This window comes from Ahaetulla prasina, chromosome 10, assembly GCF_028640845.1.
Source record: "Ahaetulla prasina isolate Xishuangbanna chromosome 10, ASM2864084v1, whole genome shotgun sequence".
In the NCBI taxonomy this organism is placed as follows: domain Eukaryota; kingdom Metazoa; phylum Chordata; class Lepidosauria; order Squamata; family Colubridae; genus Ahaetulla; species Ahaetulla prasina.
This window is the reverse complement of record NC_080548.1, coordinates 15,478,114-15,505,128: the sequence shown is the minus strand read 5'-3', so window position 1 is coordinate 15,505,128 and position 27,015 is coordinate 15,478,114. Positions and strand designations below refer to the sequence as shown.

At 44.3% G+C, this 27,015-nt stretch overlaps 1 protein-coding gene across 1 annotated transcript in view; it reads left to right on the top strand.

Moving 5' to 3' along the window:
• Positions 1 to 11,074, top strand: part of SLC9A1 (solute carrier family 9 member A1) — a 125,021-nt gene extending 113,947 nt beyond the window's left edge. Inside the window, exons 7-11 of the mRNA XM_058195914.1 lie at positions 1,031 to 1,204; positions 2,093 to 2,207; positions 3,666 to 3,767; positions 5,516 to 5,588; positions 6,384 to 11,074. Coding sequence (XP_058051897.1) covers positions 1,031 to 1,204; positions 2,093 to 2,207; positions 3,666 to 3,767; positions 5,516 to 5,588; positions 6,384 to 6,712 — 793 coding nt within the window. The 3' untranslated portion in view covers positions 6,713 to 11,074. The remainder of the gene's footprint in view (positions 1 to 1,030; positions 1,205 to 2,092; positions 2,208 to 3,665; positions 3,768 to 5,515; positions 5,589 to 6,383) is intronic.
• Positions 11,075 to 27,015: the final 15,941 nt, after the last annotated feature.

Sequence of the window (27,015 nt, the reverse complement as noted above, 5' to 3'; positions counted from 1 at the left end):
TTCTCAATTCAGTCCTTAGTTCGTTGTTTTGAAAATTCGTAACGATAATATCTAGTTCGGCGGGCCTGGTGTGTTATGGCCCATGAGGTCACAAAGAATCAGACATGACTTAGCCATTGAACAAAATATTTACTTTTTGGAAAAAAAAATCACTTCAAGTAATAATGGAAACCGTTTTTAATCGATCCTGTAAAACAATTGTGTGGTTTAAAAAAAAAAGAGGGGGGACATCTAGCCTGTCATTATTTTTTCTTGCTTCTAAGTAAACACAAGCAAATAAATACAGCAACCTGGACTACAGGTAGTCCTTGACCTACAACCATTCATTTAATGACAGTTTGAAGTTGCAAAGACCCTGAAAAAAGTGACGTTTTTTCCCACTTTTTAGACCATCGCAGCATCCCTGGGGTCATGTGATCAAAATTCGGACACATGTATTTATGACAGTTGCAGGATCCTGGGGTCCGTTTGTGCCACCTTCTGATGAGCAAAGTCAGTAGGGAAGCCGGATTCATTTAACAACCGTGTTACTAACTTGAGAACGGCAGTGATTCCCTTAAAAACTGTGGCAAGAAAGGTGGCAAAATGAAGTTAAAAACTCACTTAACACAACTGTCTCGCTTAGCAATGGAATGTTGGTGCTCAGTTGTGGTCATAAGTCAAGGACTACCTGTAGTACTATTTGATTGCTGCCTTTGTATATCACATCTTATAAGGCAAAGCTGTGGGACCAATCCTCCATTTACGATGAGCCTCGGTGGCGCAGTGGTTAGAGTGCAGTACTGCAGGCTACTTCTGCTGACTGCCAGCTGCCTGCAGTTTGGCAGTTTGAATCTCACCAGGCTCAAGGTTGACTCAGCCTCCCATCCTTCCGAGGTGGATAAAATGAGGACCCAGATTGTTGGGGGGCAATAGGCTGATCTGTAAACTGCTTAGAGAGGGCTGTAAAGCGGTATCTAAGTCTAAATGCTATTGCTATCTTCCATTCTTCTCTCCCTGATCATGCCTCTATTGTATGGTTTCTCCAAAGGCTAAACCGTTTCAATAAGAAATATGTGAAGAAGTGCCTGATTGCTGGGGAAAGATCCAAAGAGCCCCAGCTGATTGCCTTCTATCATAAGATGGAGATGAAGCAAGCAATTGAGCTGGTGGAAAGTGGAGGGATGGGCAAGATCCCCTCGGCCGTCTCCACCGTTTCGATGCAGTAAGTAGCAGTGGGAAAGTTGTGGCAGGAGGATTCTGATTGATTAAGGTCGCCCTCGCCTTCTGACTGTCTCATTTAGCAACCGTTGAGGGCAGGACAAGATGCAATGGATGGAAACTAGTCAAGGAGAGAAGCAACCTAGAACTGAAAAGAAATTTCCTGACAGTTGGAACAATTAATCAGTGGAACAACTTGCCTCCAGAAGTTGTGAATTCTCCAACACTGGAAGTTTTTAAGAAGAGGTTGGATAACTATTTGTCTGAAGTGGTGTAGGGTTTCCTGCCTGAGTAGGGGGTTGGACTAGAAGACCTCCAAGGTCCCTTCAAACTCTGCTATTCTATTCTATCCTAATCTAATTCTATTCTATTCTATTCTATTCTATTCTATTCTATTCTATTCTATTCTATTCTATTCTATTCTATTCTATTCTTCTTCTACTCTATTTTATTCTTCTACTCTACTCTATCCATTCTAAGTCACAATGGTATAAGATAAAGCTTTGGGACCAATCCTCCATTTATGACCGTTGCAGCATCCAGAGGTCATATGATAACTATTCTTCAGCTTCACAACCCGCTTGCAACAAGCAGAGTCAATAGAGAAGGGGGAAGTAAAATAGTAAGTTGTGGTCATATGATGTTTTGCTTAACGACCGAAGGGGAAGTCAGGGTCGCACGGCTTTCCACTTATCAACTGAAGTGCTTGGGTGATAACCCCAAAAGTGGGCGCTAAGCGAGAACTATCTGCAACGGGGAAAGTTTCATTCTTAATTGTTCTGTCTTTTTGCATGTTGTTTGGTTCTGTCCAAAGAATCTGGAGCTGCTACTTAGAGAGCCTTTCCCACTTGCACTTCCCTAAAGCAGGAATCAACTCCTTTTCATCTTGCAGGAATATCAATCCGAAAACCTTGCCGATAGAACGCATTTTGCCAGCTCTGTCCAAGGACAAAGAGGAGGAGATTCGAAAGATCCTGCGCAACAACTTGCAAAAAACCAGGCAGAGGGTAAGCGCAAGGACCTTTCTCCAGCCAATGTTTTTTTTTTTAAAAAAAATTGCAGTAGATTCTCTCTTCCTGTGCTTTCTCGTTCCCCCTTTAAATCTTCCACTCAAGCAGAAATGTAGTTCAGCAATGCAGAGAGATCACTGTTAACTTCCCGTGAGTCAATGGGCTAAGAAAGAGATAATGAGGATGGACTTTGGGGTAGTGGATAGAAAGGATTGGCAGATGTGCTTCGAACAATGGTTAATAACACACGCAATAGGCAGCCAGCAGCCCACCAAATGTCAGAGGATTCATTTCCTGTCATTATTGATAGCTGTGGACTTTTTATTTATTTTTATTTATTTATTTTTGTCACAACAATATACATAAGCATCACACAAAAAGATTATATAGTATATAAATATATACATGAAGAAATATAAGGAGGTATAAGCATATATATATATAAGAAGAAGAAAAAGAAAAACAATAGGACAGGAATGGTAGGCATGTTTGTGCTCTTATGCACTTCTTGATGGAGTACTCATCTCGCTGGAGATGAGCTCACTGGAACAATATTGCCAAAAGGGCATTAAGAGTTGTTAACCTAACCTTGCATAGCTTCTTCTCTGGTAATATTGTACTGCTAACTAGAGCATACAAAGTTTTTGCCAGACCAATTCTCGAATACGGCTCATCTGTCTGGAACCCGCATTGCATATTGGACATTGATACAACTGAGCAAGTCCAAAGGTATTTCACGAGAAGAGTCCTCCACTCCTTTGCTCGCAACAGAATACCTTATGCCACCAGGCTCGAAATCTTGGAATTAGGCAACTTAGAACCACACCATCTTCGGTCTGACCTAAGCGTAGTACATAAAATTATCTGCTACAATGTCCTACCTGTCAGTGACTACTTCAGCTTTAACCGCAATAATACACGAGCGCACAATAGATACAAACTTAAGGCAAACCGCTCCAAACTTGATTGCAGAAAATACGACTTGAGCAACAGAGTGATCAAGGCCTGGAATGTACTACCTGACTCTGAGGGTTCTTCCCCAAACCCCCAAAACTTTAACCTTAGACTGTCTACTGTTGACCTCACCCCATTCCTAAGAGGTCTGTAAGAGGCGTGCATAAGAGCACCAGCGTGCCTACCGTCCCTGTCCTACTGTCCCAATTTTTTCGAATCCTTATCCTCTATTCATAATCATGTTTATACTTATGTCTCTTATCTTATATGTGTTTGAAATAAAATAAAATAAATAAATAAATAAATAAAATAAAATAAAATAAATAAATAAAATAAATAAAAAATTTGAAAGGCTGCAGGTTGCCTGCTTTTTAATTCTTTGAATTACATCCTGGAGTCAATTGTGTTGATTTTCCTAGAGTTTTGTTGTAGAAGCCATACTTTTTAAACAGGCGGTGAGCAGCTGCCTCCCAGTCTAACCTCTTCTGCTTTCCATTCCAGTTGCGGTCATATAACCGACACACCTTGGTAGCAGATCCTTATGAAGAAGCCTGGAACCAGATGTTGCTGAGAAGACAGAAAGCTCGGCAGCTGGAACAGAAGGTGAAGGTGGAATCTGGGGAGGGTGGGAGAAGGGACCGCGTGAGGTTCTAGACCGGGGGTGTCAAACCAGGGTTGAAATGCTCCCAGTTTGGACCGGATTGCCTGATCCGGTAGCGATGGTGGCGGGTGGTTCGGAGAACCAGTAGCGAAAATCCCTGCCCTCCCCTATGCCCAGCTGAGCTGCAAGATCATAAGAGGTTTTTTTTTTTTACTTTTAAATGCATTTTTTCTTCGGCCGAAAAAATGCTTTTAAAAGTAAAAAAAAAAGCCTCTGATGATCGCACGGCTCAGCTGGGATTGTCAGAGCTTTTTAAAAGCATTTTTTCTACAACCTCTTCGGCTGAAGAGGTTGTAGAAAAATGCTTTTAAAAAGCTCCTCTGACGATCCCAGTTGAGTTGCCTGATCATTGGAAGCTTTTTTTTCTTTTAAAGGCAAAAAATAAATGCTTTTAAAAGAAAAGAAAAGCCTCTGATGATCAGACAACTCAGCTGGGATCATCGGAGGAGCCTTTTAAAAGCATTTTTTTACAACCTCTTCAACCAAAGAAATTGTAGAAAAAATGCTTTTAAAAGTTAAAAAAAAAGTTGGCCACACCCACCCAGTCACATTACCCCCATCACCAAGCCACGCCCACAGAGCTGGTAGTAACAAATTTTACATTTCACCACTGTGTCAAACTCAATTTCATTGAGGGCCGCATCAGGGTTGTGTTTGACCTCAGGGGGCCGAGGTGGGTGTGGCCAGGGTGGGCATGGCCAGTTTGAAGTCACTCGTGTCGGGGGCGCCTGTGGCTGTACCAGCGAAAATGGGCTCCTGAGCTCCGTTTCCAGCTGCGACAGCCTCCTGCAGCCATCTGCCAGTGAAAACAGAGCTCTTGTTTTCCCTGGCAGAGCCACTGTGGGCCGGTCCCTTGCTGTTTCCAGGGTGGCCCCGTGGGCCAGAACTAAGCACCCCCATGGCCTAGATTTGGCCTGTGGGCCTTGAGTTTGATACTCCTGTTCTAGACCCTCTGGAAAGGGTCTTCAGTGACTGGCAACTCTTGAGCCTACTTCAAGTTCTGTCTTTGCTGATGAGTGAAATTTTTCAAAAGTGATGATCAAATCACGTCGTTCATAATAAGCTCATTTATACACACAGAAACACAAAATCACACATAAACCCACCCACCCATACACACACACACACACACACACACATACATTTTTCAAACTACTCCCTCTGTCTGGGGCTCTTGCCTCTTCTAAATTGAAGTGTCAGGGTTCCAAGTAACACCCCCCACGAAAGAAAACTGAGAGGCTCGAGTTTCCTCAAAGTTCCATTTTATTAGTGATGTCATATCGGCACACCTGGGAAAACCCGAATCTGAAAGCTTCCAGGTTTTCCCCACCCAAAGGAAAGTCCAAGTCCTTGCCCAGCACCCACATGTCGATCACATGGCCCAATCCAAGCACTGACCCAACTGGAGATGCCTCCCATTTCCAGCTGTCCAGGTGCAGGGCAAGATGTCCTTGACTCTCTGAGAAAGGAATGTTATTATGACTGTATATCACCCTGGCTCCATACAGTTCCCCCTCCCAGTTTCCCACAGTAGTAACTGTGGCAAGCCTGAAGGCCTAACAAAAAAGATGGCTTCCAGGTGTGACATGAAGCTACTGCAGATAAAGGATGCTCCAGAAACCTGAACTGGGCTGGACCTCCCAAAAGTGGGACTTTTTAAAAACACATGTCTGTGTGTTTCTGATTCTAGATGAACAACTACCTGACGGTGCCAACACATAAAATAGATTCACCAACCATGTCAAGGGCACGCATTGGTTCAGGTAAGTGGAAAGATTAAGGGGCAGATTTTGGACCCAACAACTCTTGGTCAGCAATTTTTCATGTCTCACTGGTTTACTTTAATGTAAAGACTAGGGAACTTATGTAACTCCATCTTCCAGGTTAGGTAACGGTGAGGACTTGTAGTTCAACAACATTTGGAAACTGTGGGTAGGTGTGATGGAATCTCCAACTAAAGAACGGGGGGTTATGAGACTGATGAGCTGGGAGTCCCTGCCTGGAAGGAAGTGATGGATCTCTTCCCCCCCACCCTCAAAAAATAATAATAATCCCTGATATGTGGTGGTTCCCAAGAGAATGGAATGAAGACTGGGGAGATTCTTCTAAATAAACAAACAGCAGTAAAGAAACTTTCCGATGAGCTCATCGTTGTGCTGGTCCCTTGTGCCTCACAGTGGTTAGTATGCCATTACAATTAGGAAAAGGATTTTCCTGATAGACTGGAGCAGAGAAAATTGGGGAGTGGTGCGGTGGCCTAGAAGTGGTGCTCTCGTCTCACAATCAGGAGGCTGTGAGTTCGATCCTAGGTACAGGCAGATATTTTTCTCTCTGGGCACACTGAGAATATATCTGCTGAACAAAACTCCGCATTGGCGACAGGAAGGGTATCCGGCCATTGAAACACTCTGCTAGCTCCATTCAGTCGCCCAGACTCCACCCTGCAAGGGATTTACGGGGTCGTTAAATGAAGAAGATGATTGGAGCAGAGAAAATTGATTCTGTTAACTTGAGTGGCTTTTTCCTTCAACTCCGCTTATCTTTGCCTTCTTCTGTAGACCCTCTGGCTTATGACCCGAAGCCGGATTCTGAGAACGTCCCCATCATAACCATTGACCCAGCGTCCCCCCAGTCCCCGGAGTCGGTTGACTTGGTGAACGAGACCCTGAAAGGGATGAACCACCTTCCACCCTCCCCGGAGGAAGATGAAGATGAGGAGGGTCTGATCATGAAAGTCAAAGAGCCATCTTCTCCAGGCACAGATGACGTCTTTACTCCTGGGACAGGCGACAGTCCCAGCAACCAACGGATTATGAGATGCTTGAGCGATCCAGGGCCCCGGCCAGATCCTGAAGAGGGGGAGCCCTTTATCCCCAAAGGGCAGTGAGCCCCCATATGCACTACTAGACCTAACCTGTAGGGGAGGCTCTTGCACTCCTGTGCAAATTACACACAACCAGTTATGCTGATCTCTATTTCTTTGTGTCTTTCTCTTCTCTGTTTCTTTCTCTTCAGTGCGGGAGCTTTGCTTAGAAGGCAGCAGAGAGCATCTAAACGGAACATATTTTGTGACCGGAGGCAATAGATCTAGAATTAACCCAGATTCCATATCCAAAGTTGGGAACGCCAATCGTTCTATCCGGAGATTATCTCCTCCTGGATAGTAGCATGCTCTGACTCACCGTTGCCTTTTCTCTACTGGCAACTGCACCTTCTCGTTTCCTTCAGAGAAACATCTGTGCTATAATTCCCTCCTCCCAGTTTTGAGACGCATCCGAAGAGCTGAGGACCTTTGGGTGCTCAAATATATCAGATGGCTGCTGCAGGGATATCCTGCGTAGGTATTGGATGATCATAGGCACAGGTTTCTAAGATTTCAATAAAAAATAAAAATAAAATCTGAGGCACTGGTTGACAGAGTTTCCATCCTCAGCTGTAACGCCATGTTTCCTCTTTATCTTTCCTTCTAAGCAGTAGAGTTTATGAGTTAAATTTTGTGGGCTTCTTTTTAGATCCCATAAGCCTATAGATAACTGTTCTAAATTCTTGGCGTTCCAAATCTAGCATCACAGGTTTTGCCTTATTTTATGCTTGTAATGGTATTTCCCTCCCCCCCACCCCCGTTTAATTTGATACAAATGAGCAGGTTAACCGTCATTCTGTCGATCAGGAAGGTCGGTAGTTCGGCGGTTCAAATCCCTAGTATAGGTCTCCTGCATGAGCAGGGGGTTGGAGTAGATCAGGGGTCTCCAACCTTGGCCACTTTAAGACTTGTGGACTTCAACTCCCAGAGTTCCTCAGCCAGCTTTGCTCTGCTGGCTTTGCTGAGCTTTGCTGGCTGAGGAATTCTGGGAGTTGAAGTCCACAAGTCTTAAATTGGCCAAGGTTGGAGACCCCTGGACTAGATGACCTCCAAGGTCCCTTCCGACTCTGTTACTGTCAACCAAAGATTGCTCTTGCACCCATTTTTTGAATCTATGGCTAAGGAGGCATGGGCACGTGATGTCCAGCTCTCTGTTTAGCTGATCGGGTCACTGGCCATCCAAACGAGAAGCTGAGGAAGGGTCTGCAAATGGCTTGGGCCACTCTTCTCCCAGGGAGTTGCATAGCATTTGCAGTCCAGCACATCTGGAAAGCGCCAGGATGAAGAGCCCTCCTATGTGTGTCCTCTTGGCAGACTCACTCCTCGTTGTCCTCGACTGAAGCTGGGCGATTTCAGTTAAAACGGGTGTCCACACAGCCCACGTCCACTCCAAAGGCATGTTTTGACCAAAGATGACTATGTGGCTGTACATAGAAGATTGCTTTATTTTTTTTATTTTTTTAGTTTTTAACAATAGAGTATAATTCTTTCTTGAAGAGATTCTTAATTCCGTGAAAGACACTAGGATGTCAGTGAGGAACTATCCTACTACCCTATATCTGGGGACCATGCTACTATGCTTATGACACAGGTTCCCTCTCTCTCTCTTTTGTCTGAAAAGCTTCAATTTTTCCCTGCCTGTAAGTTGAGAGCGTGAAACAATATTAGGGGACTGGTGTCGGCCTTACCATCTAGCAATATCTGGTGTAGAGAAGACGAGATGCTACCTAGCCTTCTCTCCTTTTATCAATATCTATCTTCAGTCAGAATAATTCTTGTCTTTTCTTCCCCATCCTTCTCTTTTCTGGTCCTTGGTGCTACCTGGGTTTATTCTGTTCTCCATCCAGTCTTCATTCTCCATCATTCATACTATGTTTTAATTCCACAACGGGCATCTTTTTTCTAGAACAGGGGTCTCCAACCTTGGTCCCTTTAAGACTTGTGGACTTCAACTCCCAGAGTCACTCAGCCAGCAAAACTGGTTGAGGAACTCTGGGAGTTGAAGTCCACAAGTCTTAAAGGGACCAAGGTTGGAGACCCCTGTTCTAGAAGGTGGCCTTCTAATCAATAAAAGGCCATCCTTGACTTAACAACTATCATAAGTTGAGTTCTAATCAGAATAGCGCCGGAAGGGACCTTGGAGGTCTACTAGTCCAACCCCTCTGCTTAAGTGGGAGACCCTGCACCATTTTAGACAAGTGGGCTGTCCAGTCTCTTTCCTTATCATTTCTGTCTCCATCTGGGGTTCTGAGACTTCAGCCTCGGTCTTGTCCTCCCCCTTCCTCCGAAATCATGTTCGAATTGTGCCATGGTTATTCCAGAGTCAGGGATCAATACATTGTATGTAATAGCAAGGCACAGTTTCCTGGAAATGGCAGGAATCGTGTTTTTATATCAGGGGTCTGGGCTGCTACAAACAGATGAAGTGGCTTGCAGAGCAAGTGGCTTCTTTTGAATCCTTTGCAATGAGGAGGAGGATGGAGGAGAAGACAAATGCTTGTTCCTGCTTCGTTCCTGTTTTGTTTTAGTCTAAAAACCATAAAATTTGAACAAGACTGTAATCGGACCGGGCCCTACCACTTTCAGATCGCAGGGGGGGGGAGGGAAATGTCGACACGATAGAACGCTTCCTTGCATAGAGAATAAAAGTTCTGCATGTAGAAAACCCCTACGTTGGGGAAGAAGGTTCTTCTGGCCTTGCTTTCTTCCAATGACATGCAAGACGTTTTAATTGTATGGAAAAGCATTGAAAAATGCCCCTTTCCAGAATCAACCAACTTGATTATGGTCCACAATGACCTTGACTATTATCTGCCACTTCTTGGTGGCGGCCCTTAGCCAAAGATAACCTTCCTTGTTCAGGGTTTTACATAGTCCCTGTTGCTTAGACCAGAAGAAATAGAGAGTAGGGAAGTCCAAAAAAGAGGCAGATTGTAACATCTATTTCTGCTTTCTCCAACATGGCGCTCACCAGATGTTTCAGCCTCGGCTCATGCTCTCTGTGACAAAATACAGACGAGAGGAGTGGTCCAAAACATCTGGAGGCCTCTAGGATTGGGGAGTATTGCAGTTTCTACTATATGAGCCGTGGTGGCGCAGTGGTTAGAGTGCAGTACTGCAGGCTACTTCTGCTGCCTGCTGGCTGCCTGCAATTTGGCAGTTCAAATCCCACCAGGCTCAAGGTTGACTCAGCCTTCCATCCTTCCAAGGTGGGTAAAATGAGGACCCAGATTGTTGGGGGGGCGGGCAATAGGCTGATTCTGTAAACCGCTTAGAGGTATATATATGTCGAGCACTATTGCTATTGCTGTCTCTGGATAGGGAGGTGTAGCACAGCTCTTTGCAAAGGGAGCAGGACCCCAATCCTCTTCAGTACAAGGCAGGGATCTGCAAACCTGGCTCTTTTAAGACTTGTGGACTTCAACTCCCAGAGTCCCTCAGCCTGGCTGAGGAACTCTGGGAGTTGAAATCCACAAGTCTTAAAAGAGCCAAGTTTGCAGATGCCTGGTATAGGGCTATCGTCCCATCGTGCTTTTATCTCTCTGTCCAGTTATTCCAAAGCGAGACAAATCGCCTGCTGATTTGTTTGCAAAGAGTGTGTAAACATTGAAACTTCTGGTGAGGGAGGGGGACGTATAAGAAGACAGGGCATCTTTGGTATCCGCTCTCCGCGGCAGATACCAACTCTGGTTTATTCTCCAGTCTGACCGAAAGCTTTTTTTCCCAAGGATCGTACCCTGTTACAGAGCCATGCTAGTGCCTGCTGATTTTTTTTCAGTAGTACATAGCCGTCCCTTCCTCCCAAGGCCTCCTACCGTACACTCCCATCTCCCCACCCCCTACCACGAAGGGGGCGTTTCCTCCCTCTGCCCCTGTGCTGTGCCTTTTTAGCCATACAGTGTCTGCCTGTGGAAAAATGGTGTCGTGCAATTTTGCCTGTTCGTCTGGCCACCATCTCGGGGCCCCTCTGGGAGGGCTCCTTGCATTCCCGTGCACCCTTCCATCCAAACAACGACGACGGGCTCCCGTGTCTCTCTCTCTCTCCCTCCCTCCCTCCCCTCCCCCCCACACCGCCTTTGGTGCAACTCACCCCTTCCTCTGGGCTGGAAGGCCCTTGCACAGCACGGGTGGGGGAGGGCAAAAAGGGAGCCCAGGCCAGCTTGCTTTTCACAGTTCTGTATTCTCAACTTAAGCTGGGCTTCGCCTCTTGTTCTCTGCTTCAGGCCAAGCGGGAACTAGTGGCCTTCAGTAGCCTCTATGTGCTTTCACGTACAATAACTGTCTCCGCTAGGAGCCGTTTAAAGCAATGAATCTATTGTATAAAATATTGTGTAAAGAGAGTCTTTTTACATAAATATTCTAATAAATGAATGTTTTAATTTTTAATGGCCTGGGGTGAGTCTCCTTCTTTCTTTCTTTTCTCTCCCTCCCACCCACCCCTTTTTCTAATGTTTTTTTGCTCTGGGTTCTGTCAAAGCACATGGGAATCATGCAGAGGTGGGTTTCAGCAGGTTCTGACCAGTTCTGGAGAACCGGTAGCGGAAATTTTGAGTAGTTTGGAGAACCGTTAGTAAAAATTCTGACTGGCCCCGCCCCCATCTATTCTCTGCCTCCCGAGTCCCAGCTGATCGGGAGGAAATGAGGATTTTTGCAGTAACCTTCCCCTGGAACGGGGTGGGAATGGAGATTTTACAGTATCCTTCCCCTGCCACGCCCACCAAGCCATGCCACGCCCACCAAGCCACGCCACGCTCACCAAGCCACACTCACAGAACCGGTAGTAAAAAAAATTGAAACCCACCACTGGAATCATGTACAAAACTGGATTTTTTTTTCAGGCTAAAGATTATTTGGATCGGCAAGGGAACAGCTGTGGGACCAAGTACTAAGTTTGGGTCTCTCACCTCCCAGTGTTTCGATCTCCAAAATGCAAAATTTCCATGCTTTTGAATAGTGTCTAATTGGGTGGGCGGGGGTCTCAGAGCATTGTAAGCAGCCGGTCATGGTCTGTGAAACAATTCATTAGGCCAAGAAGCAGATTAAAAATTGTGGGGACCTCAGGGGACCCTTGAGCTACGTGGTTTTCTCACAGACATTTCATTGCCGAACTAGCTAACACCATCAGTGCTATCAAAACAAAGTGGTAGTTAATGTAATGTGTAAATTGAACACACGCACGATTACGTGCCATAAAGTTGGCGTCAACTCTTAGCAACCACTTAGATTTTCCCCATAATGATCAGTCCTAAATTGGTCCTATAGATCATCCAATAGTACATCTATTGCTACTGTAAGAGACCTTCCCTCTGGCTACTGATTTTCCCTTTCTTCCCTTCCTCTTTCCCAGGGGTGAAATGCTTCCGGTTCAGGCCGGTTCGCCTGAACCGGTAGCGATCTTGGCTGGTAGTTCAGAGAACCGGTAGCAATCGCCGGGCAAAGCCACCTGGTTGTTGTTACTTCCTGGTTTTAACTAGGAAGTAATGTGTTTTTACCCTCTGCACATGTGACATGTGCGGTGCATGCACTTCCGAATCAGTAAGGAAGGTAAGTAGATTTCACTCCACTCTTTCCCCTTCCCCTTTCCTTCACAGATTTATATAGTTGCCCAACTCATACACATTGATTCCAGGTGGCATGAATATTAAAAATCCAGAGTTGAAAATCTATGGTTTGCTTTGTCTTATCTGTTGAACAACTCTTTGCTGACTCCAACAAAATATCTTGGGGCCCCAAGAATAAGAAACCAGTTTCTTATTCCCTGAGCTTCACACACCTTATGCAATTGTAAACACCTTTAATATGTCAAAGGTCTCTAAAATGATGTTCCTTAAATACATCTAGCCTTCAATAAATAGGTTAAAAATATTAACAACATGATATGTCAATCTATCCATTGTCAAACATCAATCATCATGGGAGAAATGCTCCCGGTTCGGACCGGATTGCCTAATCCAGTAGCAATGGTGGCGGGTGGTTCGGAGAACCAGTAGCAAAAACCCTGCCCCCCCCATGCATGCCCACCTGAGCCGCGTGATCATCAGAGGTTTTTTTGGCCAAAAAAATGCTTTTAAAAGTAAAAAGAAAAGCCTCTGATGATCGCGCAACTCAGCTGGGAAAATGCTTTAAAAGCATTTTTTTCTACAACCTCTTCAACCTTTTATTTATTTATTTATTTATTTATTTATTTATTTATTTATTTAATTAATTAATTAAATTTCTATACCGCCTTTCTCCCGAAGGACTCAAATATAAAACAATATTCATAATAAAAATTAAAAACACTGTAAAAATCTAATTAGATTTTGGCTCACATTAAAACTATTAAAAACAATAATAAAATCCCAATTAAAAACTATAACACAATTAGGCCAACCCTGTGCGATGAAACAAGGGGTTCTTGAGCTCACGTCAGAAGGCCCGGAGGTCGGGGAGTGATCGTAACCCCGGAGGAAGCTCATTCCAGAGGGTAGGAGCCCCCACAGAGAAAGGTCTTCCCCTGGGGGTCGCCAGCCAACATTGTTTGGCTGACGGCACCCTAAGGAGACCCTCCCTGTGGGAGCGCACAGGTCGATAGGAGGCTATCGGTGGCAGCAGGCAGTCCCGTAAATAACCCGGTCCTAAGCCATGGAGCGTTTTGAAGGTGGTCACCAGCACCTTGAATTGCACCCAGAAGACCACCGGCAACCAGTGCAGCCTGCGCAGGAGAGGTGTTATATATCTATCACCCACGCAGCCACATTCTGGACCAGTTGGAGCCTCCGGGTGCCCTTCAAGGGGAGCCCCATGTAGAGAGCATTAGAGTAGTCCAGGCGGGAAGTGACGAGAGCATGAGTGACCGTGCACAAGGAGTCCCGGTTATGAAGGGGTGCAACTGGCGAATCAGGCGTACCTGATAAAAGGCTCCCCTGGCGACGGCCATCATATGATCTTCTAACGACAGCCGAGCATCCAGGAGAACACCCAAGTTGCGAACCCTCTCCATAGGGGCCAGTGACTCGGCTCCAACAGCCAGCGATGGAACCAGCTGGCTGTACCAGGACGCCGGCATCCACAGCCACTCAGTCTTGGAGGGATTGAGTCGGAGCCCATTCCTCCCCATCCAGACCCGCACGGCCTCTAGACACCGGGACATCACTTCCACGGCTTCATTGGGGTGGACAGGGATGGAGATGTACAGCTGAGTATCATCAGCGTACTAATGATACTGCACCCCAAAACCATGGATGATCTCACCCAGCAGCTTCATATAGATGTTGAACAGGAGAGGCAAGAGAACCGACCCCTGCGGCACCCCACACGTTTAAATGCTTTTAAAAGGCTACTCTGGCGATCCCAGGTGAGTTGTCTGATCATCAGAGGCTTTTAAAAGCATTTTTTTACAACCTCCTCACGAAAAGGTTGTAGAAAAAATGCTTTTAAAAGTAAAAAGAAAAGCCTCTGATGATCGCGCAACTCAGCTGGGAAAATGCTTTAAAAGCATTTTTTTCTACAACCTCTTCAACCTTTTATTTATTTATTTATTTATTTATTTAATTAATTAATTAATTAATTAATTAATTAATTAATTAAATTTCTATACCGCCCTTCTCCCGAAGGACTCAAATATAAAACAATATTCATAATAAAAATTAAAAACACTGTAAAAATCTAATTAGATTTTGGCTCACATTAAAACTATTAAAAACAATAATAAAATCCCAATTAAAAACTATAACACAATTAGGCCAACCCTGTGCGATGAAACAAGGGGTTCTTGAGCTCACGTCAGAAGGCCCGGAGGTCGGGGAGTGATCGTAACCCCGGAGGAAGCTCATTCCAGAGGGTAGGAGCCCCCACAGAGAAAGGTCTTCCCCTGGGGGTCGCCAGCCAACATTGTTTGGCTGATGGCACCCTAAGGAGACCCTCCCTGTGGGAGCGCACAGGTCGATAGGAGGCTATCGGTGGCAGCAGGCAGTCCCGTAAATAACCCGGTCCTAAGCCATGGAGCATTTTGAAGGTGGTCACCAGCACCTTGAATTGTACCCAGAAGACCACCGGCAACCAGTGCAGCCTGTGCAGGAGAGGTGTTATATATCTATCACCCGCGCAGCCACATTCTGGACCAGTTGGAGCCTCCGGGTGCCCTTCAAGGGGAGCCCCATGTAGAGAGCGTTACAGTAGTCCAGGCGGGAAGTGACGAGAGCATGAGTGACCGTGCACAAGGAGTCCCGGTTATGAAGGGGTGCAACTGGCGAATCAGGCGTACCTGATAAAAGGCTCCCCTGGCGACGGCCATCATATGATCTTCTAACGACAGCCGAGCATCCAGGAGAACACCCAAGTTGCGAACCCTCTCCATAGGGGCCAGTGACTCGGCTCCAACAGCCAGCGATGGAACCAGCTGGCTGTACCGGGACGCCAGCATCCACAGCCACTCAGTCTTGGAGGGATTGAGTCGGAGCCCGTTCCTCCCCATCCAGACCCGCACGGCCTCTAGACACCGGGACATCACTTCAACAGCTTCATTGGGGTGATCAGGGGTGGAGATGTACAGCTGAGTATCATCAGCGTACTGGTGATACTGTACCCCAAAACCACGGATGATCTCACCCAGCAGCTTCATATAGATGATGAACAGGAGAGGCGAGAGAACCGACCCCTGCGGCACCCCACACGTTTAAATGCTTTTAAAAGGCTACTCTGGCGATCCCAGGTGAGTTGTCTGATCATCAGAGGCTTTTAAAAGCATTTTTTTACAACCTCCTCACGAAAAGGTTGTAGAAAAAATGCTTTTAAAAGTAAAAAAAAAAAGTTGGCCATGCCCTCCCAGTCACATTCCCCCCCCCACACACACATCAAGCCACGCCCACAGAACCGGTAGTAACAAATTTTACATTTCACCCCTGAATCATCACCATCTTTCTTTAATATAGTCCAAGACCAGAACTACATAATTTAAAATAACTCACGTATAATCCAAAAAATATAAAACCAAAAGTTTAATACCTAATATATTTCTAATGATAAATCTAAATATGTTGTGGTCAGATTTTACTTGCTGCTCTTCCAGTGCACCACCAAACAAATTATAATTTCTGTGAACAGTAGGTGGCAATCTTCTCCTTTTAATTATTCCTGCAAATTCCTATCGGAAGAGTTGTATTGAATCTCTAATTGTATTTGTCTACCAGTCTGTGGTCATTGTGATCACCCCAGTACTGTAGCACTCATGTTGTTCAATTTACTGGTCTGAAGTGATATGTATCTCTTGTGATCCTGTGGATAAATCTGCAAAGTCTAATGAGGACAAGCTGATAGCCTTTAACCTCCATTACATTTGTCTGATCCTTTAACTCACTGAAGATAATCCATCTTTTGTCTGTGATGTACAAAGGGAAGAGGGTGACTTTTGTTCGTTTTTTAAAAAAATAACTTTGCAAAGTTCACAAACTTCCTCCTAAACAGGAAGAGGGGATTAAAATGATTTTTGAACCAGGAGATAGCCAAAGCGATATATTTGTGCGTTTGAGCAGAAGAGTTGTGAACACTTGGATCCTACAAATCTACATCTTAGTCCAGGGGTTTCAAAACTTTGGCAACTTTAAGCCTGGAGGACACCAACTCCCAGCTTTGCTGGCTGGGGAATTCTGGGAGTTGAAGTCCACCAGGCTTAAAGTTGCCAAGGTTGGAGACTCCTGTCTTAATCCATCTGTGCACTGAGCCATCTTTGCCACGTTGACAGTTGGCATATTGGGTCTTGTTGTGACCCAGGCCCAAGTAGGTAGTAGGAAACTCAGTCAGTGTAAAAACAAACTTTATTCGAACAGCTGAGAATTACTTCATTCTCAGCGTAGTCCAACTAAATTAAAGCAAATTCCTCCCAACACAAATTCTTCAGTCCTATCGCAAACCTTGGTCCAATTAGGCAAACTGCCAAAGACCTTTCTTGGCAAACCTTCAGAAGACACCAATATGAAATAAAGGCAACAAGACGAAGCTATCAATGTTGTTTTCCGGCAAAGAACCCAAATGCCATTGCTGGTCTTTTAAGCTTTAGGGGAGGGGCCAATCATCTCTTGGCCCTACTCCTGAGTCATCCTCTTAGCTTTAGCTGCTCTTGCCTTCTGGCAGCTCTTCTCATGCGTGCACAGGCTCCTCCTGTTCCTCTGCCTCACTACTATCAGCCTCTGGAGGCTCTGGAGTCTGCACCTCACTCACCGATTTATTTATTTTATTTATTTATTTATAATTTAATTTCTATACCGCCCTTCTCCCAAAGGACTCAGGGTGGTTTACAGCCATATTAAAAACCAACACAGAGTACCAAGCAACAAATTTAAAAGCAAGCTCCACTTCAGCCTCCAACGCAGAGCCCTTATCCGGGCCTTCCTCAGCCTCCAGTACTGGCCCATGCTCTTCCTCAGCCTCATCACTGTCTGACTCCGTTGCCAGCTCCGCAGGCTGCTGGCGGACCACAACAGGTCTGTTGCTTCTCTAAGGTACTGCTTTACAGCAGTGCCACGACAAGCAAAGATGAAATGATGATCCTGTTGGCTCTACAAGAAGCCTGAAGAGGATTTGCTTCATTTTTACAGAAGAGTTTACCAGCCCATGACTTCATAAATCTGGCAGAAACTCTTCGAATGCGAGAAAGCCAAACTGACCAGACAAACTATCCCAAAATACTTATGTCACAAATGGAAAGTTTCTTCTAGTGGCTTAGAAAACAAGATACAATCGGCAATAGGCTATGCTACATTTTCACCCTACTTGCAACAATAAACGCACAGAACAGTTTGACTGGCTTATAAAATAGGTGACAAAGATTAATTTCAACCTGCCTTTGGACCAAAGTAGAAGAATAGAATAGAATAGAATAGAATAGAATAGAATAGAATAGAATAGAATAGAATAGAGTAGAGTAGAATAGAATAGAATAGAATAGAATAGAATAGAATAGAATAGAATAGAATAGAATAGAATAGAATTTTTATTGGCCAAGTGTGATTGGATACACAAGGAATTTGTCTTCGGTGCATACGCTCTCAGTGTACATAAAAGAAAAGATACCTTCATCAAGAATTCTAGTGTGACTGCTTGGCCTGATACAGCCTTCCCTAGCCTAAATCTCTCCACCTATATGGCTCATTCATACATTCATTCATTTATGCATTTGTATCCTACCTTTATTATTTTTACAAATAACTCAAGGTGGCAAACGTATCCAGCATATCTTCCTCCCCTTATTTTCTCCACAACAACAACCACCATATTAGGTGGGTTGGGTTGACAGAGAGTGACTGGCCCAGAGTCCCATCTTTTGTTACTTTTTAGCAAGATCATCATCCAACACGTGTCATCTGTCTTCATCTAAGGGGCGTGCATAAGAGCACCAGCGTGCCTACTGTCCCTATCCTAATGTTCCCTTTAATTATATTCATTTTATGCATTCAATTCGTGCTTATACTTATATATATATTATCTAATACGTACTCAACAAATAAATAAAAACAAACAAACAAATAAATACTTTTCTACTGTTTTTTCTACCAAAGGTTCATTCACACATTAAGCTTTTCTTGGGCTCTTTATTTACCCACTTATTTTTCCCTTTATATATATATAAAAGGTAAAGGTTCCCCTCGCACATTCCTGCTAGTCGTTGCCGACTCTAGGGGGCGGTGCTCATCTCCATTTCAAAGCCGAAGAGCCAGCGTTGTCCGAAGACGTCTGAAGACATCTCCGTGGTCATGTGACTGGCATTACTCAACGCCAAAGGCGCAGGGAATGCTATTACCTTCCCACCAAAGATGGTCCCTATTTTTTCTACTTGCATTTTTACGTGCTTTCGAAACTGCTAGGTTGGCAGAAGCTGGGACAAGTAACAGGAGCTCACCCTGTTACACGGAAGCACTAGCCACTGCGTCCCTGTATATGTATGTATGTATGTATGTATGTATGTATGTATGTATGTATGTATGTATGTATATATATATATATATGTATGTATGTATGTGTATATATATATATATATATATATATATATATATATATATATAGGTCTTTGGTTGTTCGGGTTTTCTCCGTGTAAAATTGGAAGTGTCTTGGCGACGCTTCGATTTAAGTCTTATTCGTCATCTTCAGGCTTCAGCTTTGTGCTTCTGGGAGCAATGTGTGATCGCAGCTGTTTCTTCCTTTTAACTGCTAGTGGGGTTTGAACTGATTGGGTGGGAGCTTGGCTGTGCTCTGATTGGATGGGGTTTTCTGTGCTCTGATTGGCTGGGGTGTGTCCTGTGTTGGTGGGGGCTTGGTTGTGCTCAGTCTAGTCTGTGCTGCAGGGGATTTGAGCTGGTGAGCTGCATAGCTGTTGTTTGGCTTTGTGGTCGTGCTACATCTTCATAGTGGGTGTCAGTCTGCTGCATGAATGGATTGGAGGGGTTTGAAATGGCTAATGTTGCAGCTGCGGTCTGGCTTCTGGTCCTTGGTCGTGCTTCATGATCAGTGTGCGGTTGGGTCTGCTTTCTGGGTGGATGTGGTGGTGACATCCTGTGTGGACCTTGTGAGTGTGGGTCTGGTGTCATTCCTCGTGTTAGGGACTCATTTGTCAATAAGGCGGGTTTCCAAATGGCTGGTAGGCGGAGGTGTCATCTCGTTTGTTCATGCTGTGTGGGCGTTTTCTATCTCAATGGCTTCTCTGATTATTCTGTTGTTAAAGTGTTCAGTTTTGGCGATAGTTCTGGTCTTTTAAAGTCAATATCATGTCCTGTGACTTTAAAGTGTTGGACCAGGGAAGAAGTTGGTTCCTCTTTTGAATGAGTTCTTGTGTTCTTCAATCGTGCACTTATTCTTCTGTTGGTTTGTCCAATGTATGTGGTGGGGCAGGCGGTGCATGGGATTTCATATACTCCTTGATTTTCTAACTCAATTTTGTCTTTGGGGTTTCTTAGGATGGTGGATATTTTTCTGTTTGTGCAGAATGCTGTCTTGATGTTGTGTTTGTGGAGGATCTTGCTGATTCTGTCTGTGGTGCCTTTTATATATGGGAGGAGGGCTGTGCCGTTTTCTTGTTCTCTGTCTTGGATTTTAGTGGGGGGTTCTTTTTGGATTAGCTTGGTAATCTTATTTGTTTGGAATCCATTGGATGTTAGTACGTTAGTGAGAGTGTCTAGTTCGGGTTTTAGGTGTTGTTCATCAGCTAAGCATTTTGTTCTGGAGATGAGTGTCTTGGCTACGGAGTTGATCTGTGCTGGGTGGTGGTGTGAGAGTGCGTGCAGATAGCGGTTTGTGTGTGTTTTCTTCTGGTAGATGGTGTGTCCTAGGGAGCCATTGGGTTTCCTGTAGACTAAGACATCCAGGAAGGGAAGTTGGTTATTAACTTCTGTTTCCATGGTGAACTGTATTTTGGGGTGTAGGCTATTGAGGTGTGTGAGGAAGTTGTCAAGTTTTTCTTTCCTGTGTGGCCAGATTATGAAGGTGTCGTCTACATATCTGAGCCAGAGTTTGGGTTTGTGATCAGATTTTTCTAGAGCTTGGGTTTCAAAGTGTTCCATGTAGAGATTGGCAATGACAGGTGAGAGGGGTGATCCCATGGGTGCTCCTTCTACTTGTTTGTATTTTTGTCCATTATAGATGAAGTATGTGTTGGATAGGCAGTGGTTGGTCAGATCTAGGATGTGCTTGGGGGGGTTATATTTGTTTTGGATAGCTGTCAAGGCTTCTTTGATTGGCACTTGGGTGAAGAGGGATATGACATCAAAGCTCACGAGTAGGTCGCTGGGCTGTAAGTTTTGTTTCTTTATGATCTCTATGAACTGGAATGAGTTTTTTACATGTGAGGTGATGGATTCTGCATAGGGCTGTAGTTGTTTGGCGAGAAATTTGGCTAGGTTTTGTAGAGGTGAGCCTATGGAGCTGACTATGGGTCTGAGTGGGGTTCCTTCTTTGTGTATCTTGGGGAGGCCATAGAGCTTAGGGCATCTGGATGATTTCTCTCTGGGAATGATTCTTTGTTGGATTTCTTCGCTGATGGGGGAGGCTTTTATTTTGGATCTAGTGGTTTTTTCTAGGTAGGTGGTGGGGTCTGTGTTTAGGGGCTTGTATGCAGGGTCTTGGAGTAGGTTGGTTAATTTGGTTTGGTAGTCAGATGTGTTCATAACCACCGTGGCGTTGCCCTTGTCTGCTGGTAGGATTATTATGCTGGTATCTTTTTTCAGGTTAAGTAGTGCTGTCTGTTCCTCTTTGGGTAAGTTGCTTTTGGGTGGCTTGCTGGTGCAGAGGATGTTGGAGATCTCGAGTCTGATTTTGTTAGCATCATCGGGGTTGATTTTGGTCAGGCTGGTTTCAACTCCGCATATAATGGTTTCGGTGGGGATGTATTTGGGAGTGACTGCAAAGTTGAATCCTTTGGAAAGGATCAGAGCACAGAAAAACCCCCATCCAATCAGAGCACAGCCAAGCTCCCACCCAATCAGTTCAAACCCCCACTAGCAGTTAAAAGGAAGAAACAGCTGCGATCACGCATTGCTCCCAGAAGCACGAAGCTGAAGCCTGAAGATGACGAATGAGACTTCGTCAAAACGTCGCCAAGACACTTCCAATTTTACACGGGAGAAAACCCGAACAACCAAAGACATATATATATATATATATATATATATATATATATATATATATATATATATATATATATATATATATATATATATATACATATATATATATATGTATGCATGTATATAAACTACTTCAGCAAATTCAGTTCCTTTTTCTGCAGGTACCCAGGCTCATTTCCACTACAAAGACATTCGCCAGGTATCTCAAAATGTCCATCGTTCTGGATGTCAGTCTGTTCTGTTCTCTTGCCCAGACACCTGTTTTAATAATTTTAATTCTGTGTTTGGATTTCATAAGCCGCCCAGAGTCTACGTGGAGTGAGCAGCCATAATAAATGTAATAATAAATCAATCCATCCCCACCGCCATCATCCCAGCTGGAATGACCAATGGTAACACACGAATCGCCGCTCTCTGTTTTTCTTGGGAAAGGAGTTCACCTCAAGCCAAGGAGAAAGCTCATGGCTTCTGCTCATTAATCCCACATGCCACCGATTTGGAAAGCCGCCGAGACAGATTTTAAATCTGCCTGATCCCCAAACTTGTGTTGGGGCTTGATTTTACTGCTGTCAGCAATTGACTCACCAATTCAGGGAGCCACTCAGACATTTCCGGATTATCATCCAGCAAGACTCAGTGAGGTATGAAGACAGCAGATGGCATTGTGCTAGAACCAATTTACATGTTAAGAAAGAGGGAATTCAACCACGCAAGATAGATGAGTGTCGCATCGAAACTTGGCAACTGCTTTTTTCAAACTTGGCAACTACAAGTATTTTATTATTTTATTTTATTTATTTATTTTGTCACAACAATATACATAAGCATCATACAAAAAGATTATATAGTATATAAACATATATATGAGTAAATATTAGGAGGTATAAGCATATATATATATATATAGGTCTTTGGTTGTTCGGGCTTTCTCCCGTGTAAAATTGGAAGTGTCTTGGCGACGTTTCGACGAAGTCTCATTCGTCATCTTCAGGCTTCAGCTTCGTGCTTCTGGGAGCTAGAACCAGCAGTTGCTGATTCTGATTCGAAGCTGATTCGAAGCTGAAGCCTGAAGATGACGAATGAGACTTCGTCGAAACGTCGCCAAGACATTTCCAATTTTACACGGGAGAAAACCCGAACAACCAAAGACCTATATACAAACACCCGTGAAAACCTCAGAAAACAAATATATATATAGGAAGAAGAAAAGAAAAACAATAGGACAGGAACGGTAGGCACGTTTGTGCGCTTATGCACGCCCCTTATGGTTCTCTTAGGAATGCGGTGAGGTCAATAGTAGAAAGTTTTTGGTTAAAGCTTTTAGGATTATGGGAAGAGACCACAGAGTCAGGTAAAGTGTTCCAAGCACTGATGATTCTGTTACAGAAGATATATATATATGGAATAAGGTATATATGGAAAGTTAGCAGATGAGGATGAAACAGGGGTAAATAATGTCCTCAGGATGTCAACATACAGAGAGCATTTAATGTAAGATTTCCTTCTGTTGATTTTATTCCAGGGCTCATGTTAGCATGTCCAGAACAGCTTTCCTAAGTATGGAAAGGGACCACCAATATAGCAATAGCAATAGCACTTAGACTTATATACTGCTTCACAGTGCTTTACAGCCCTCTCTAAGCGGTTTACAGAGTCAGCCTCTCGCCCCCAACAATCTGGGTCCTCATTTTACCCACCTCGGAAGAATGGGAGGCTGAGTCAACCTTGAGCCTGGTGAGATTCGATCTGCCGAACTGCTGGCAGCCGGTAATCAGCAGAAGTAGCTTGCAATATTGCACTCTAACCACTGCCTCACCGTGGCTCATAATATCTATTTTGTTGAGAGGGTTCTTTCAGTTGAGCAGTTGTCATTTTATTCTGCTTTCTGGTTGTGTTTTTTCAATATTCAGGGCTGGCTGAGCTGAGGGTCCTTGGGGTGAAACGATGGGCAGCTTCAGGCCTTTTATAGTAATAGCAATAGCAATTTATTTATTTTTATTTTATTTATTAATCAAACTTTTATACCGCACCATCTCCCGCAGGACTCAGGGCGGTTCACAGCCATATTAAAATACAACAATATAATAAATAATATAAAACCAAATTAAAACTAAATATTTTAATGGCCAAATCACTAAAATGGTAGAAACCAATTAAAAACCCATTTAAAATTTAACTAAAATATTTCTTAGGCTAGTCCAGCTTGCTGAAATAATAAAGTCTTCAGTTCACATCTGAAGGCCCGGAGGTCGGGGAGTTGTCGTAACCCTGAAGGAAGCTCGTTCCACAGGGCCGGTGCTGCCACAGAGAAGGCCCTCCCTATAGTCCCTTAGACTTATATATTGCTTCACAGTGCTTTTACAGCCTTCTCTAAGCGATTTACAGAGTCAGCACATTGCCCCCAACAACCTGAGTCCTCATTTAACCCACCTCAGAAGGATGGAAGGCTGAGTCAACCTTGAGCCTGGTGAGATTCGAACGGCTGAACGGCTGGCAGCCGGTGATCAGCAGAAATAGCCTGCAGTACTGCGCTCTAACCACTGCGCCACCACGGCTTATAACATCTGCTTTACTGACAAATGCGCTGGCAGAAAACATGCTGGTTCTCTGCTACCCTATGTGAGGACCTTGCAAAGAAAGTAAATGACAGCATTTAACCAACTAATGGCATACATTATACCAAATACGGGAGTCAGCTTGGTGTGGTGGTGAAGACATCAATTCTAGTCCTGCCATAGGTACAAAGCCAGTTGGCTGACCCTGGGCCGGTCGCATTCTCTCAGCCCAAGGAAAGAGGCAATGGCAAACAACTTCTGAAAAACCTTGCCAAGAAAATTACAAGAACTGGACATAATTGAATGGAAGAAGAAGGGGGGGAAAAAGTCCAAATATCTATTTGTTAAAAAAATTTGTTAGAGAAAGCCTCACTGACCTGCTTCACTTTGTCTGCATCTTCTTCAGTTTCCTTGCCTTCCTTGTTGCATTTTTTTAAAAGAATCCCATCAGAGGTGCTATTCAGCAGGTTCTGACCAGTTCTGGAGAACTGGTAGCGGAAATTTTGAATAGTTCGGAGAAGCAGTAAATATCACCTCTGACTAGCCCCGCCCCCATCTATTCTCTGCCTCCCATAGTCCCAGCACATCTGGAGGAAATGGGGATTTTGCAATATCCTTCCCCTGGAGTAGGGTGGGAATGGAGATTTTACAGTATCCTTCCCCTGCCATGCCCAGCAAGCCATGCCATGCCATGCCATGCCCACCAAGCCACACCCACAGAACTGGTAGTAAAAAAAATTGAAACCCACCACTGAACCCCATCCTTGTTTGTTCTCAAGTGGGGCAGAGATAGGAACTCTGGAATCTGGCCAGAACTGGGTCCCATTTGATCAACAGGTTCCTGAATGAGTTGACGGCTAGCCAGAATCCCTGATGCTAGCAGAACATGGCATGTGAATGGCACCCAGAAAATCCCTTGACGCAAGCCTCACCCAAACAGTAGCTGACCACAGAGGAGTTATCCTGATCAAAGCTAGAGATATCCTGCTTTTTCAATTGGCTGTTTATAATGCCATCGCTCCTTTGTGATGTTTCTCTTTGGCTGAGTTCACGTTAGATGCTTCTGTTCATGGTAACCACAGTTCATTCAAGGAACCTGGTATTTAGGCTTCATGCATCATAGCCTTAAAATATACTAGCCACTCCAACCGAGTTTGCATTAACCAAATAGATTAAAATATGGCTAGCTAATTGGTAGTTCTGGGCATTCGGCAAATTCAGCATTTAAACCACAGTAAGAAAAGGTAACAGCCATCATTTGTTCACCCAAAAGTTCAAATTAACAGAGAGAATGCGCTGAAGATATAGGACCATGATGGCAAACCTATGGTACACCTGCCACAGCTGGCACGCAGAGCCCTCTCTGCGGGCACGTGAGTTGTCGCCCAGCTCAGCTCCACTGTGCATGCGCGCAGGCTTCCCTCCCTCCAGCCGTTTTGGGAGGCAAGGGCTTTTTCCTGCCCAGCGCTGTTTTAAGATGTGGGGCCAAAAAAGGGGGGGTTGCGCATACATGCGGGGGGAGGGAGGGGGGTCAGGTGCGCATGTTCAGGGGGCGTGGCATGCAGGAGGGGCATTGCATTATGGGTGTGGGCATGTGTGCACGCGCAATAGTGCACATGCAGGCTTTTGGCACCCGAGGAAAAAAAGGTTGCGCCATCACTGATATAGGAGGTAGCTAAGATTAAATAAAGTTCCAAGTCTATCTACAAAATGCGATGCAAAATTGGTCTTGTGTTACATAGATATACTGTATGCAGATGCCCAGTAAAAATACTGGCTAACAAATCAAATCCATACAACGTAAAGCATAATGTTTTAATCATTAAGAAAAACATCTGCTCCTATTTCAATTGTCTCTGTCTACATTCTCTTTCTTGATTACAGAAGAACCTTGAGAAATAATTGTGTGTATGTGTGTGTATTTAACTATAGGCTGGGTCCACCCATCATTTAAATGTATTTAAACTTGACCAGACATGACCAGGTTTACAGATATATACAGTAAGCCATGACCTACTTAACCAGTTTTTACTAACTGCAACCTCACAAACACCTTAACCCAGAACTGAGCAAGTGACACCATTAACTGGCATTAAACATAAACCCCACCATGGAGATGTATTGAAACAATACATTTAACCTTGTTACTAGGTTGGCTCCAGTGGTAGGTGTCAACTTTTTTTATTACTGGTTCTGTGGGTGTGGCTTGGTGGGCGTGGCTTGGTGAGTGTGGCAGGGGAAGGTTACTGCAAAATCTCCATTTCCTCCCGATCAGCTGGGACTCAGGAGGCAGAGAATAGATGGGGGCGGGGCCAGTCAGAATTTTTACTACCAGTTCTCCAAACTACTCACAATTTCTGCTACCGGTTCTCCAGAACCAGTCAGAACCTGCTGAAACCCACCTCTGGTTGGCTCGCTACACTGAACCAAGAACTGACCGATGGATTCACAACAAATAAAGGTAAACAGAGACCAAAAATGAATGGAGGTTATAATTAACCGAGCTTACTATGGGTGCAGCTTCTAAGCAGGTGACAAACTAAGCTGGTTAAACATGTGCATGCAGACCTAAAGCAGAAATCACTGAGTCTGCATCTACATTCACACACTACCTTGAAAATTTAAAGAGATTACCTTGAGAAGGAATGTAGTGGTTAGCAAACATGAATGAAATCTGGGTGAGAAAAAAGGCGTTAGAAAGAAACTTAAAGTGACTCCACCTTGACTCTCTTTGATATAAGAGGAAGGAAGGGAAAATGCCATCAGGATTTGAGCCAAAATTTCTGTTGCTAAGCAACACATTGTTAAGTGGGGTTTGGCCCATTTTACGACCTTTCTTGCCACAGCTGTTAAGTGCATCGTTGCAACTGTTAAGTTAGTACAGGGAGTCCTCAACTTACGACCACAATTGAGCCCAACATTGATATGGCTGAGTGAGAAATTTGTTAAGTGAGTTTTGCCCCATTTTACAACTTTTCTTGCCACATTTGTTAAGCGAATCACAGCAGCTGTTAAATTAGCGTCATGGTTGTTAAGTGAATCTGGTTTTTTTTCCCGTTGACTTTACTTTGTCCTAAAGTCACAAAAGGGGGGAATCACATGACCCCGGCATGTTGCAAACCGTCATAAATATGAGTCAGTTGCCAAGCTTGATCACGTGGGATACTGCAACGGTTGTAAG